The sequence below is a fragment of the Python bivittatus genome, unplaced genomic scaffold (genome assembly GCF_059951505.1).
Source record: "Python bivittatus isolate LINGU-HERP-01145 unplaced genomic scaffold, Pbiv_v1 ctg000340_np1212, whole genome shotgun sequence".
NCBI lineage: Eukaryota > Metazoa > Chordata > Lepidosauria > Squamata > Pythonidae > Python > Python bivittatus.
In genome coordinates, this window is record NW_028277056.1 from 16098699 (window position 1) to 16113649 (window position 14951).

The 14951-nt window shown below is 36.9% G+C and overlaps 1 protein-coding gene and 1 long non-coding RNA gene across 5 annotated transcripts in view; one reads left to right on the forward strand and one right to left on the reverse strand.

Moving 5' to 3' along the window:
* PDGFD (platelet derived growth factor D) overlaps nucleotides 1–14951 on the reverse strand; it is a 155357-nt gene that overhangs the window by 12762 nt on the left and 127644 nt on the right. For both annotated transcript variants that reach the window (XM_088140625.1, XM_088140624.1), the window contains one exon: nucleotides 13892–14090. In XM_088140625.1, the coding sequence (XP_087996751.1) occupies nucleotides 13892–14090 (199 nt within the window). The remainder of the gene's footprint in view (nucleotides 1–13891; nucleotides 14091–14951) is intronic.
* The window catches only part of LOC148216048 (uncharacterized), a 73897-nt gene continuing 59365 nt past the window's right edge, over nucleotides 420–14951 (forward strand). Inside the window, exons 1-2 of one of the 3 annotated variants that reach the window (XR_015796101.1) lie at nucleotides 420–1094; nucleotides 3810–5367. This is a non-coding gene — a long non-coding RNA (uncharacterized LOC148216048). The remainder of the gene's footprint in view (nucleotides 1095–3809; nucleotides 5368–14951) is intronic. The other 2 variants (XR_015796102.1, XR_015796103.1) reach the window with 2 other exon arrangements.

Consider the following 14951-nt stretch of genomic DNA (forward strand, 5'->3'; position numbering starts at 1 on the left):
AGAGTGATTTCTTATACTTGCAACACTTTTTTCGTCTTTCATATATTTCTTTGGAACAAATTCTATCCTATCAGAGTGTATTAGGCTTGCTAGAAGATTATTTAGTTTTCCTGCCAGGGTGGTCTTAAAAAGTTTATAATTAACTTTGAATAAATCGGTCTGCATGACTCAACACCTTCCTTTAAAACGTCCCTGAAAGTACTGTGGCAAGCTGCTTCTAACTAGTAACAAGGGACATTTAGGCCATTGAATCCAGTTCCTGGCTAAGGGGAGGATTCCAAAATACAGCATCCCAGACTAGAGATCTCTAGCTTCTCCATTAACACATTCAGTGAAAGGGAATCCATCAGCTTTCTGGGTAACTGATTCATTGTTGTACTGTTCATCCTGTTATGAGGAGATTCCCCACCCCATCCCCCAACAGTCAGAATCCACCTTTCTGTAACTTATCGCATATCCTGTCCTCTGGGGTCTTAACCTTCAGGTATTTGAAGAAAGCTTCCACAGGTCCCCCCCTTTAGTCTTCTCAAGGTTAAATATTTCCAATTCCTTCAATTACTGTTCAAGGACTTAATTTCCAGTCCTTAATTGTCCTTATTGTCATCTGAAGTTCTTCCAGTTCGACTGAATCCATCCCAGGATTCAGCACAACACTTGAGGGGGAGTTTGGACAAGGCAGAAGAGAATATAACCATTAGTTCCTGTAATTTGGGAGCACTTTCTATTTATGCATCCTAAAATTATATTTACTTTTTTTGCAGCCACATCACATTCTTGACTTAAGTTCAGTCAACTATGATCTCTTTGACTCCAAAAGATCAACCTTGCTTATTCTTTTTGAGTAATAGCAAAATATTATTATTATCCCATGATATGAAAATGTCCTGAGCAGCTAAGAATAAGCTGAAGTACAAAGAATGAATGGAATTCCCTCTCCCTCCCCCCACGAGTTGCAAATATAGCTGTGTTTGAGAACTTTGAGAACTGCCCCCCAAACACATGGGCGGCAAGCATGCCAACTGCTGGTAGGAAAGAATCTTTGGGCTGGAAATTGCAGCTCAGAGTCTGCTTTTCTCTACTGGAACCAATTCAAAGTAAGTGAAGTTTTCTCTTGAGTCAAGCTCAGTTTCTGGTGAATTCATGGATATAATTCATACTTTCCTTGGCAGTAACACACTGAGCAAGAGCCAATGATTTCTTTCAACTCTAGGTCACTCCATTTACAAGCAGAGGTACGTGCTGCTTGCAAGAAAGCATAAAAATGCATGAATGGCTTAGTCATGGGTCTGGATTGGCCCAAAATTAGTTAAGTTGTGTGGGGGGGAAAGTTAACTATAATACATAGAATTCCCATTCTGATCTGTCTAGTGTCCTTTCATTCTTTAAAAACTGAATGATTTCTTATTTTCTAGGTCAGCATATGATGTTATACTTCATACATTTTGTAATAAGTGTACAAATAAATTTTGAAGTACTTTTCTATTATTAGTAACAAGTGACAAAATCTTGGCAGTGATTCTGACGTGCAGACCAGCAATGATGTTACTTTCTATTGTCCATCCTACATGATTTGGTTTCATTAAATATCCATGGGCTTCAAATAATGTTAGGTTACTAACTGATATTTTATATACACATTCAGAAAAGTTAGAATCAACCATGGTGATTGATACGGTGCAGTTCATATTTGGGAAAGTTTTTGGACAAATATGAATTTCCTTCTTTTTGTACTGAAGTCCTTTTGCTAGTATTATTATACATGGAATTATTTCCTCACCTATCAAGAAGTCTTGTCAGATTCATAAAAGATATCCTTTGACTTTTAGTATATTTAATATGACATTGGAGCTATTGATCTATCTTATTAGGCAATCAAAAGGTATTGTAATCATCAAATGGTTGGATTTGAACACAAGTTGTTATTTTTAAGCTGATGATATATTAGGTCTTATTGATAAGCATGAATGGTTTATATCAATATTTATTGATGCAATAAAGTACTAGGTTACTCAGTTGAAGTCACATATCGTTATGATCAGCTCTAATATATCTATGGAATTTGCCAAAAGTTGGGGTTTCATTTGGGGTTTGAAGTCTTTTTAAATATATTGGAATAGTTATCTAAAAGAAAATATCTTTGGAGAGGTAACTATTTGAAACTGTTTATTTCAGTTTAATGATAACATCAACAAATGACTGAAAGGGGGTAATTGAAGAGGGGGTAGTGGTTAAGGGACATTGTTAAAGTGGTTCTTTGTAGGCACTTTGGAATAAACAGGATGCCACATGTTAAGAAGTCAATGGCTAAGATTCTTTAAAAAATATTAAACGTGTTTCTTATGTACTCAAAATGTGATTCATTCAACAAAATATTTTTTCTCACATTTATTGTATGCCTCAAAGAATATTTAATGTGAGTTAATTGTCTTTTTTAATTAGAATTTTTATTAAAATTTTTCAATTCAATAAAAGTATACAAAATTAAAAGTTTAGGAAAAAAAGGAATATAGAAAATAAGAAAAAGAAAAAAGGAAAGAAAGAAAAAAAAAAGAAAGCTTAGAATTATGACTTCTGACATTCTTTCTATCAAGTAATTGCCATTTTTTTCTTTTCCCTTCCTCTTTGACCCATTTAAATCCCCAAATCTATAAATCATCAATTCAGTCTTTTCTTCTTTCAACAAAAAGTTCGTATAAGACTTCCATCTTTTAAAAAAGTCTTTACTGTTTTTTCCCTGACCAAACTGGTCAGCTTTGCCATTTCTACAAGTTCCATTAATTTTATAATCTAATCTTCTACTGTGGGTATTTCATTATTCTTCTATCTTTGTGCATACAATAATCTTGCTGCAGTTACCATATACAATATTAGTTTCCCATATTTCTTTTCTAGTTCATCATCCATAAAATCCAATAAAAATAATTCCCGTTTCATTGTAATATTAATCCACAATATCTTTTGCATCATTGTATGAATTCGCACCCACCAAAGTGGGTTAATTGTCAAATTAGCTAACTGGAAGTGTAAAATGATAAAGAAGACACTTATGCATATGGTATGGGTTTGCCTCATGATCATCCTCTTTTGGTTTAATACTCATATTTTTGCTAATATGGTTTTCAGAAGAGTAATATGTTGTAAAAATGTAAAAGTGATTCTGAGTTACATACCCAAAATTTGGAGTTTATCATTATATGAAGAACTATAGATTTATCAAGCATGGGAGTAGCAAAAAGATTATTCTGCAATGGAAAAACAATACCTTATACTTTGAATTGATAATATGAGTTTATGATTTGTCTCTCTATTAATGTAACAGAAAGACTGGTAAGTATTACTTTGTCCTTATTCTTTCTTTTTTCAATTTTTCCTCTTTCATTTTGATGTGTGTGTGCTTTTAAAATACTTTGAAAAGCATATTAAAGGAAGAGAGAAAGTGGGGTGAGTTCCAGAATTTTACTTTGTAAGTGAATTACTGTTTGGTAAGGAATATGGTAACTTAATTAACTTTGATTTCACTTGAAAGAAGTGATTCTAGACTTCAGTTTTCAAATACTCCATTAAAGGCGCAGAGGAAATTTCTGGTGAAGTTGAGATTGGAAATGGTAGCAGTAGCTAAGCAGGACTTTTAATGATCCAAAGATGAAATTACAACTTATATACTAAAACGGCAGCTCTCGATAGTACCCAATCATTTGCTGCATGTTTTTTAGTGGATAACACTTCTGAGATTGTCAAATAAGATTCTGCATGAAGCCTTGATTTTATTTATTTTATTTATTTTTTATATATTTATTTTTTTATTTTAGAAGAGAGGACTCTTTGGAAAAGACCCTGATGCTGGGAAAGATGGAAGGCAAAAGGAGAAGAGGACGGCAGAGGATGAGATGGTTAGATAGCATCACTGAAGCAATGAGCATGAAACTGAGCAAACTCCGGGAGGCAGTGAAGGACAGGAAGGCCTGGCGCAATATAGTTCATGGGGTCACGAAGAGTCGGACACAAATTAACGACTGAACAACAACAACAACAGATGAAACCTTGAAAGAGAACTCACTGACCACACTACATTTCAGTGTTCTGATGCAAGATCTCAGGAGTAAAATTTCTCAATATTTTTAGGCATTTTTTTAAATGGGGGAGTGAATGCCCAGGCTATCAGAAGAGTTGATCCCTGATATAAAATACATGTATGTTTAATAGCACCTTATATGCTTTCCTTTGCTGCCAATGTTCACTCTGTTTTCCCAAGAGTGCCATTATCTCTACAAAGATGTATATATTCCTTGAGATTTAAGCATAAAATCAATGGGAGTTACCAGTGCACTCAAGCACTAAAAGCAAGGTCTGGTGTGCATAGCAAAGAGAAAGGAGAATAGAAAACTATTGATTCTTCACCTTAACAGGTAAAATGTAGTGCTCTGTCATTCTTCAAATCCTCTGCCTTTCATGTCTGGCCATTCAGGCTAATTCTACCTACAAGGAAGAAGAGCTTTCTAATGAGAGACTCATTTTTCACCCTCACTAATTGTGGGCATATCTCATACCAACTCCATTTCAAAAGCTATGGGTGCTACTAAGTCACAAGTTGTAACGGTGAAGAGGTGCATGAAAACTACTGCTCTAAAGCAACATTAATGGGAAAGAGAGTGAGGATTATTGTCTTAAAATATTTAGATGCAAAGCAATGAAATCCAGTTTCAAAATAAATATTTAAAATAATGCTTCTTTAAGTGTGTTGAAAAGCTACAGGAGTCAGTGAAAACAAATGCAAACATTGTGCCAATCAGTTGTCAGATAAACACCAACCCCACCAAGGGGGAGATTTTATCCCTTATGAGTAATTTCCCAACTAGGTACTCTCCAGAATTGTTGGATGACAATTTCCATAATTCCCACTTAGAAACACTCGCTAAGAATTATGGGGATAATAGCCAAACAGATTGGAAGGGACCAGGCTCAGGAAATATTATCTAATGGAAGGCACCAAAAAAAAAAAAAATGCCTGATGACCTTGCCAAGAAGATGACTGTCTCTCCTATGAGATTTTGAAAGTCACAGGGTATCTTGCAAGAGTTTGTTTTTTTAAAAAAAACATGAATGGGCCATCATAAGAACATGTACAATGGTGTCCATAGAGAAGAAAGGATTGCTGAGCCTGACAGAATCACCACATATTCCATTTGAAAAATGAATTTATGGTATCAGTGAATTTGAGAACAAGGGTGGGGTTGAGGGATGAAATCCAAATTCCTGATATTTAGTCACCCCCAAGCTTTATGAGCGAAGCCAAACCAACTCCTGATTTTCCAGCAAGCTTGGATATCTCGGAAGCCCATTCTGCAAAGAGAACCAAAGAGATTTTGGGTAAGCTCTTGTCTTAAAGCCAACTTTCCTGGCTATTAAATTCCTCTCTTTGTATTTTGTTATGTTTGAAAAGAGGGAGGGAGAAGGGGAGTATAATTTTTCATTGAAGGATCTTTCCAGCTTAGAATGAAACTGAATGTTCTTTAAGTTCTTCAAGGGTTTGGAATGAAAAATACTGGAGCCCATTATGTATAACTTCACTAACCAATTGAAAAAACATTACAGCAGTAATTTCCAAGCGATTTAAAAAAAAACATTTTAAATGAATATATTAAAAGTAAACGAATGAAATCACACTATTTTTTCTTTTAGCATATACTCATTTTTGTTTATATAGTGGCAGTCAGGAAAGGTGGAGTATTTGTGGGTGTGCACATATGTGCTCATATAGTGTCCTTCAGTTGGACTGCAACTCCAAGATGAAATTTCTCTGGCAAAAAGGTTGGGTCTTAAAGAGAACCAGGCCGGCCTTTTCAATGGAATGTTAACCATTCGCATGAAATGAATGCTATGGCTCATATAAGTTGGCATGTCAATTACCTCAAAGGAAGAAGGTCAAGTCGCCTCAGCAGAATGAAATTACTGCTGTCACAAAAGGTCCATTTCTGTGATATCAATGGATTCAAGCCAAGAACGAATCTGGCTTCACAGAACTCAAAGAAAGAATTCATGCCTCAGAGATAAATCCACGTGTACCAAACATTGCATTTTCTCTTAACTTGCAGTGACGGGAAATTCTCTATCTCTCTGTCTCTCTTTTCTTTTTTTGCTTGTTATCTGCTGGCTTTCACCCCTGCAAGCCTACATAAGCAATCCCATCTTTCTGTAGGTGCACATTCGCATAGAAGCAATTTGTAAACAGAGAGTTCATAGGTTTGATGAGTAAATTTTCTATAGCGGTAACATACTGTTTCCAGAGAATCATTTGGCGCTTTCTCTTCTTCATTTATTATTATGCTATAGACCTATTACAGTCCATCTCTATAGCTACAAATAAAATATACAGAATTAGTTAGGTAATGTGCCTGATTAAAAACGTCATCTGCATTTGAAGAATGTGGTAGATCTTTCAGAAGGAGCTGTTCCACAATTACTTAATTCAGGCTATCACTATCTATCAGCAGCCCTAAATTAAACCTTTTTTTTTTTTGGGCCACAACTACACATAATAGATTCTCATATTTTTCATCATGAGTTTTAATTTAGTTAGCATAAGATAGAACTTCCTGAAGGTGAAATATTGGGGCTGGAGAAATGTTTCCATGAAACACAAGTGTATAATTTGATGTAAAATTAGTATGCATATTGCTGAGCTTCTGAGGTACTTGTTAGAGTTGGGAATGATTCTCACCACAGTAAGAGTGGGAAGAACATTTGTGAAGCCTTGTAAAACTGGCAAATAAACTGTATTTCATAGGCAAGATGGGGGAAAATCTGGCATGGACAGCAATCCCTACATTATACCCAACATTACCAGGCTGGGTTATGGATGGTAATCAAAGATGACCCAGATAATGAGTCTACTTAGAACTATAAGATAAATGAGGAGTAAGGATAAAGAAGCAAGCCAGCATTCAGGGTCAACAACAACCAAAATATAGGAATGTGCTGGAGCTCAGATAAACTAGATTCATACATTGAGCTAAGCCATGGTTTATTTTAGTCATTATTTGTCTAGCTAAACATAGTGGACTAGTTCATATCAAGCCATAATTCTATTTTAAAAGCCATAATGGCTTCATTCATGCAACACATTAAGATGCAATGTGACAAACCACATTGTGGCTTAGTATAATAACTGAACCCAGCCAATGTTGCTTGAACAAGGTTCAGCTGCAGGAGGAAGTCTTTCTTATCCACTACAAGAAAAAAGGATGAAGTAGCCATCTTGGGGATATGTTCAGAGGCGCTTTAATGAGAAGGTGGCAACATTCAATACTTTATCAGATGGGACAACTCTATACAAATCTAAAGACTCCTACAAGTGGTTGTCTTCTTCATAGTCCTACAGTTTTCTTTTAAGTGTAAAGTTGTGAAAATGTTTATATGACAGGTGGCTTTATAAATCTTTTAAATCAATCAATCTCTCATTAAATGTAATTACATGGACTATTTGGTATTGGGTTAAGGCACCAGACTAGAAGTTGGGAGACCATGAGTTCTAGTCCTGCCTTAGGTATAGAGCCAGCTGGATGATCTTGGCCAGTCCCTCTCTCTCAGCCTAAGAAGAAGAAGGCAAGGGCAAACCATTTCCAAAAACTGCAGGGACTAGTTTAGGCAGTCTCCAGGAGTCAACACTGGCTCAAAGTCAGCCCACCACCACCATAAAAAAAAGGGGGGGGCTATACACAGAAGGGTTATTATATAGAGACGTGGCATGGCCATGTGACACCTACTGTATGAGCGGCAAAGGTTGCCAGGTGGCATCTGGTTGCAATTTAAGGTGCTGGTTACCACCTATAAAAGTCTTCATGGCAAAGGGCCTGATTATTTGAGGGACCATCTATCTCTGATTGCTTCTGCTTGCCTGGTTGAGTTCTCGAAGAACAGGTGCATTCTGGGTCCTCTCAATCAAACAATGCCATCTATCAGAAATATGCCTTCTCTGTCACAGTGCCTGCCCTCTGGAACTGAATCACCCTGGAGACCTATATGGATCCCACCCTGATGATGCTCAGGAAGCCACAGAAAATATAGCTATTCACCCAGGTCTTGGGAAGATTTTGTATGGTATAGTCTTTCTGGATGCATATATTCTGTTTCTAGCTTTTTTTTTTTTTTTTACTATGTATTCGTTTGGAGTCAGGCATTCTTTAAATCTATGCAAATTCATATATAAATTATTAAAAAACAGCTGTCTTGGAGTGAGGATTACCAACTATATGTAAGAAAGGATACACATAATGTTGTAAGCTAACAGTAAAAATGTATTTTGCATTCAGCATTCAATATAGTTTGGCTTATTGGCAAATGGCCCAGAACCCTTCAAAGATAAATACATGGAGGATTCTAGTTACTTGCTGACATTGTCCTGTCAATCTGGAAGACATCAAATTCCTCTGTCTGATTTTGGTTTAGGCTGGGGAAAAATATTAATGACAAATGGATGGGATAATTCAGAACTCTGGGAATTCACAGGAAGGCTGAATGTTCAGTGTGTAGCTTGTTCCATTGTCACAGTGCACACTGGAAAAACACCAAAGTGTGATACTCCTTTATTTTTCTAACCCTTATTTTAAAAAGCATAACCCAGTGGTGGCAGCAAATTTGTTTAATCTGTAAATCTGTCATACTGTGCTAACCTATATCAGCAGCGTCTCAACTGGTTAAATTATTCCTGGCATAGTATTTTCTAAGTTTTGCATGCTGTGGCATAATATAATCTACAGAATGAAAGTATGTTCCTCTAAGGATGAATGAATCTTTATGAGTGAAATCTAAAAGTTGATACATTTAAATCCTACCGATTTGAGTGCATATTTAATCACACAAACCCTTTTCTTTTCTGAAAGCATCTTTTCATTATAAGTAGGCTTGTTCATACAGTCATGTGTACCATTTCATTTCTCTTCAGTTCTCCAAAGCATAATTAGCATCTGAATGGGTAAACTGGTTCCGATGAAAGCATTTCACTCATGACAATCTGAATATTCAGTTTCTGATGTTTAACCTATAATGGTTCATTTATGTACATGTGTAATACTATATGATCACAGTGTTTTCTGATGCCTTCTTCTGAACCCTTCCTACATCTTGATTAAAAAATATCTCATTAAGATTTGGGCTAACCCACAAAAGGTCTATGATCCCTGCTTTCCTTTGCTTATGTCTTCCTGTACTAATTCAGCTGTTGGTTCTTTGTGGAGATATGAAAAACAATGAATACAACAGATTTGTTTTGACTACTACGTCAACATTGTTCTTCCCGTTTCTCAATTCAGGAACATGTTGTAAAACTGGTGATATTTTTCTGGCCTAGAAAAATCAGCAGCCACACTGTGTGACTTACATATGTCTAAAAATCCCTCAGAGGCAACTACTTATACTGAATGCATGAATAAACTTCAGTTTGATAGAAACATGAGAAAATACCTATTTACTTTGAATGACCTTAAATCTCCAGGGCCAAATGAAATGCACTGTAAGGTACGAAAGGAACTAGTTGATGGTCAGGCTAAACCATTATATATTATCTTTGGGGAAATCTGAGAGAACTGGGAAAGTGCCAGATGACTGGAAGAGAGCTAATATTGCTCCTATCCTTAAAAAAATGAGAAAATGACTGTCTAGGGAACTACAGATCAGGTTAGTCTGAAAATTCTTGACCAGTGTATTAAAAGACAGAGCTGTAAGCACTTTAAAAGCAAGATGGTAATTAACAGAAGTCAGGATAGATTTGTGAAAAATGAATCTTGCCAGATTAAGCTTATTGCATTTTTTGATTGGATTACAATTACGATTAGTAGATTGTGGAAATGTTACAGACATAATGTACCTTGATTTCAACCAAGCAAATTATACCATGATGTTCTGATTAGCAAGCTAGTTAAGTATGGATTCAATGGCATAACAATTAAATGGATATTTAGCTGACATGAAAATGATATTTGGCATGCCCATCAATTGTTCCTCATCAGATCTGAGTAAGGTGTTGAGTGGTTTTAGATTTTAGCTCAGTATTTTTAAACACTTTTTATTAATGAAGAGACGGGGAGGCCTTGCTCACAGTCATCCATGCCTTAGTCACCTCCCATTTAGATTACTGCAATGCATTCTACATGGGGCTGGGCTTGAAGATCATCCAGAAGCTGCAGCTGGTCCAGAATGCAGCAGCACCTGCAGTTTTGGGTGCCCTGTGGTTTATCTAAACCCAACTGCTATGTGTAACACCACTGCTGTGCGAGCTGCACTGGCTTTCAGTTGCTTTCCAGTGCAATTCAAGGTGCTGGTTATCAACTTTAAAGCCTACATGGCACAACACCGGGTTACTTGCAGGACCGCTTCTCCCTCAGGATGTCTCCATGTCCTACTAAGTTAGATAGGGTGGGCATGCTCCAGATCCTCTCCTTTGGATGTTGCCATCTGATGGGACCTTGGAGGCACACCTTCTTGGTGGCTGCGTCAGCCCTTTGGAACATTCTCCCACCTAAGATGCGAGGTATCCCTACCATTTTAGCCTTCTGTAGTGTTGTGAAGACCTGGCTCTTCCCCCAAGCATTGGTCTAGGATGGGGTTGAGGTGCAAGGATTATTGGTCTGGCACCTGAGGGAAGGGTACTTTTGTTTTTAACTATGTTTCTTATGGATTGTTGTGATCTGCCTAGAAACATCATATGAGTGGTGGTGACTGGGTGGTATTCAGAGTCATACAGAGATTGCAGGTGAAAGCAAAGCTCAATGGGGCAAACCTGACCCATAGTGATCACAGTTTGGAAAACACAATTCATGGCAACTGTACAGAGTTTTTCAAATAAAATTGATCTTTTGAACAATCTTGGAACATTCTAATGGGAATTATTCCTTGTTGAACTTTCAAGAGAATTTGCTAGTTTTTTCTGTCAAAGTTCAGCTATGTTACATATAATTTTATTTCATCCCAAGTTTTACAGAACAAACTCCTGGTTGGTAAGGAATGGTTTCAGTGACTGTTGACAATTTCCATAGCCCTACAACTCCCTTTGCCCCACTAAATCTGCTTTGAAGGGTTGGGAACCTTCTAAAATAATGTGAGCAATGGCACTAGAGATTGAAGGAAGAACTTATATCTTCCCCTAAGAAGGAATTCCTTCTGGATCCTGATTTTCTCCATCAAAAAAAATACATTATTTCATTTTTGGAAATGGGCTTTGTATTCCATCCACCTGAATATCACTGCAGACTCATTAATAAACATCTTTAATATTAATAAATTTAGAACAAAAATCCTGCAGCATACTAATGCTTGTCCTATGGGTTATGATAAATTTGGCATCCTCAAAATTATTTTTCTTTAATTCACCAAAGGAACATAAAACATAATTTTGGCCATTTTTTGCAGCAAAGAAGACTGAATAAAAAAAAAGTAGTCTGTAAGATGCAATACTATGCATATTATAATGATAGTAAGATTCGTTGACCAAGCAGATATGAACCCTAACCCTAACAAACATAAATATAGTACAGTCCTATCTATATCTTTATTTATTTCAACAATCATTATCTATATCTAATTATCTAACAATTAGTCATTTTGGCAAGGTCTCAAAAATTTAGGCACGATCAGATCTGACACTACTTATATAGACTGAAATGAAGAAGGCCCAGGGCTGAAGGCTAGTCAAAAGTAAAAAAATACAGTTAAAAATCCTGAATGAAGACAGTGGCAAGCCACTTCCATACTGTTGCCAAGCAAACGTCATGAACCTATTTCTACTGTAAATAACTACAAGAATTGATAAAGCCTGTACAAATATTCAGTCTGTGAATGGGAGGCAGGGATTGTGGCCTTTCCTGCCTGAACCAAGGCAGATAGGTTTGTGCAACCATAAGTCAGTTCAACTTAGTTTTCCAGAAAACCAGTGAAAGTTAGTTACTAGTGAAGTTTTCTTTGATCTCAATGGGACCTAAATACAACTCACCCAGTCTGGGTCCAGACCACTGATTTCACCCTACATCATGTTTGTTTGAAAGATGAACATATACATGTGTTAGGCTTTATGTATAGATGCTCCTACTAAAACATATTCCATCAACAGTCCAAAGCTGGCTAACATGACCTGATCCCCACACCACATGCAGATATTAATCAGGTTTTCTTTTCCAAAAAGCTATGATTAAGTCAAAGTCTTTAACAGATGTAAAACAAGTGCCATCTGCCACAAAATAATCACTTTTTTGCCATTTTATTCTAACCCCTACTGGTGTTTCAAAGAGCCTTAAAAACCTGGCTCTTCGCCCAGACCTTTGGAGAGGATGACTGGTGCCCCTTCCTTCCTTCCTTCCTTCCTTCCTTCCTTCCTTCCTTCCTTCCTTCCTTCCTTCCTTCCTTCCTTCCTTCCTTCCTTCCTTCCTTCCTTCCTTCCTTCCTCCCTCTTTCTCTCTTTCTCTCTTTCTTTCTTTCTTTCTTTCTTTCTTTCTTTCTTTCTTTCTTTCTTTCTTTCTTTCTTTCTTTCTTTCTTTCTTTCTTTCTTTCTTTCTTTCTTTCTTTCTTTCTTTCTTTCTTTCTTTCTTTCTTTCTTTCTTTCTTTCTTTCTTTCTTTCTTTCTTTCTTTCTTTCTTTCTTTCTCTCTCTCTCTCTCTCTTTTTCTTTCTTTCTTTCTTTCTTTCTTTCTTTCTTTCTTTCTTTCTTTCTTTCTTTCTTTCTTTCTTTCTTTTCTTTTCCTTTCTGAGTTTATTTTCCTTGCCATTGTTGTTCTTTTGTTTTGTGGTGTTTCACGCATTTCTTTCTATTGTTCTTTGTTTTTAAACATTTTAGCGATTGTAAGCCGCCCAGAGTTGTTGGGAGTCAGGTGGCATATCAATTTAATAAATTATTATTTATTATTAATCCCCAACCAATTGGATTCCCATTTCTCCAACAATCAAACAACCATTCCATGTATGATGAGTATGTACAGTATGCTCAGTCCTCTTTACATTCTTTTTGAGTTCTTCTGTATTTTTGCAAATCTTAGGTCTTCCAAAGCTTGCTGATACCCCCCTTTTTTGGATGAGTAGCATTGTTTTGGCCACATGGGCATGTGGAAATGCGTTTGCCATTAACACACCCAGGCGCATACTCTTAGACAGAAAATGTAGGCGTGTGTGTCTGTGTGTGTGTATAAGCATATGCATGTGTGTACACATACATCTCTCTCTCAATCAAAATGGTGAAAAGACACAATTCAAAATGTATCAAGAATCATAGAGGTTACCACTTTACATAGTAATGCATATAACACATTGGATGCTAAATTTCTCAAATCAATGTAGGAATAAGGAATAAGAATTTGCTCCTGGCAGAGTAAATTGTTTTTTCAGTGTGCTCAGCTGACTAAAGTGTCCTCTGAGGCACCCAGCCACCTTGGGCTCATCTAATAAAATCTGGACATCTCTAACCATTTCTCCAGTGAACAAATGATTTTTGGCTTTATGTTAGAGCCAGTTGTTGCATATAAAACATGGATGTCCTAATTACCAGTAGTACATCTACCTACTCCTGTCCTCTGCAACCATCTTAATTATTCTGCTGCAATATAAGAGGGAGATAATCATTTTTTTAAAAAATCCCACTGCACTTAGAAGAACATCTGGCACCAGCACCTGTAAGAGCAGGTGGCTTTTATAGGCTGCAAATATCTCTCCAATGTTCATTATGTAGACTGGTTGTTAAAGCATTTTAATTCTCACTGAACAAAGTATGGATTTGGACATCATACACTCAGTCGCTAAAATTTTACAACATCTCTCCAAGGATTTTAACCACCTCAGCCACAAAATTAAACTAATATCGTATCAAACACAGAATATTCTGCTGCTGTATCCACCCACCCATTTTTGCTTCCTACCTTTCGACTTCCTTTCATAGAAACTTCTGCCTCGAGGTGGGGCAGTCTCTGTGTACAGGAGATCAAGGTCTTCTTGCCACGTATCTGGATTAAAGTGCTTGAGCAGTTCTTCCACAGTATCAAATCCAGCAATGGTTTGATCTAGGGCTTCCACAGTAAGAGTGGGGTCAGTCACTGATGGAGAGCGATAGGAAATGCCCTAAGAATGACATACAGGGCAGTGTACTTTGAACATTATGTAGAAAAGAACAAAAAGATCGTAACAACTTTTTTCCAGATTTGACTGTATCACAAGGCTAGAACTAGACATTATTGAAGACAACACTTGCGTTCCCTGTATGGAGGTATATCTCTTTGTAAACAAATACTTATATATAAATAATACACACACAATTGTGCGGGGTTAAAGTGTACAAAGAATACTGCTTGCTCATCTCCACCTTAGTGAGAAGTTCTGAGATGAAGCTTTACTTAGGTTTGCTTGATGCAGATAACAGCTCTCAAATAAAGCAGGTTCTTGCTGAGGTGCATGCTTTGCTTCAAGCAAATGCAAGTATAGCTTCTCTTCCAGCTATAGAGAGCAAGTATAAATCTCCCAGCTGAATGCACAGAAGCTGAGAATACCAAGGGACAGAATAGTGGTTCGTGAAGGCAAAGAACAAGGATGACCAATCTGTGATCTTCCTAAAGCCCCCAGCATCCCAAGATTATGCTGACAAAACCTGGTGATAAAAGGGACCCATTTTAGCCATGCTTTTATTTTTGTTTTGTTTATTTTTTATTGAAAAGTAAAGTGAAAGAGAAATATGAGGCCTCTTGGAGGCAACTGCTACCACCCACATGCTTAATCTCTCAATCAAGGTAGTCTGGGAAGATTGATGTTAGGCCTAGCCCAAGGAACTCCAAGAGACAATGCCAATTCAGTCCAGCTATGTTTATTAGCTACAACCTCTAGCAAGAATCTTCCCAGACTAAAACCCCAGTTCCCAAAATCCTCCAGCCACAACAGTGTGAATTCCTGGAGGTGCCAGTCTCATCCTCTTATTCCTCCCACACGGTT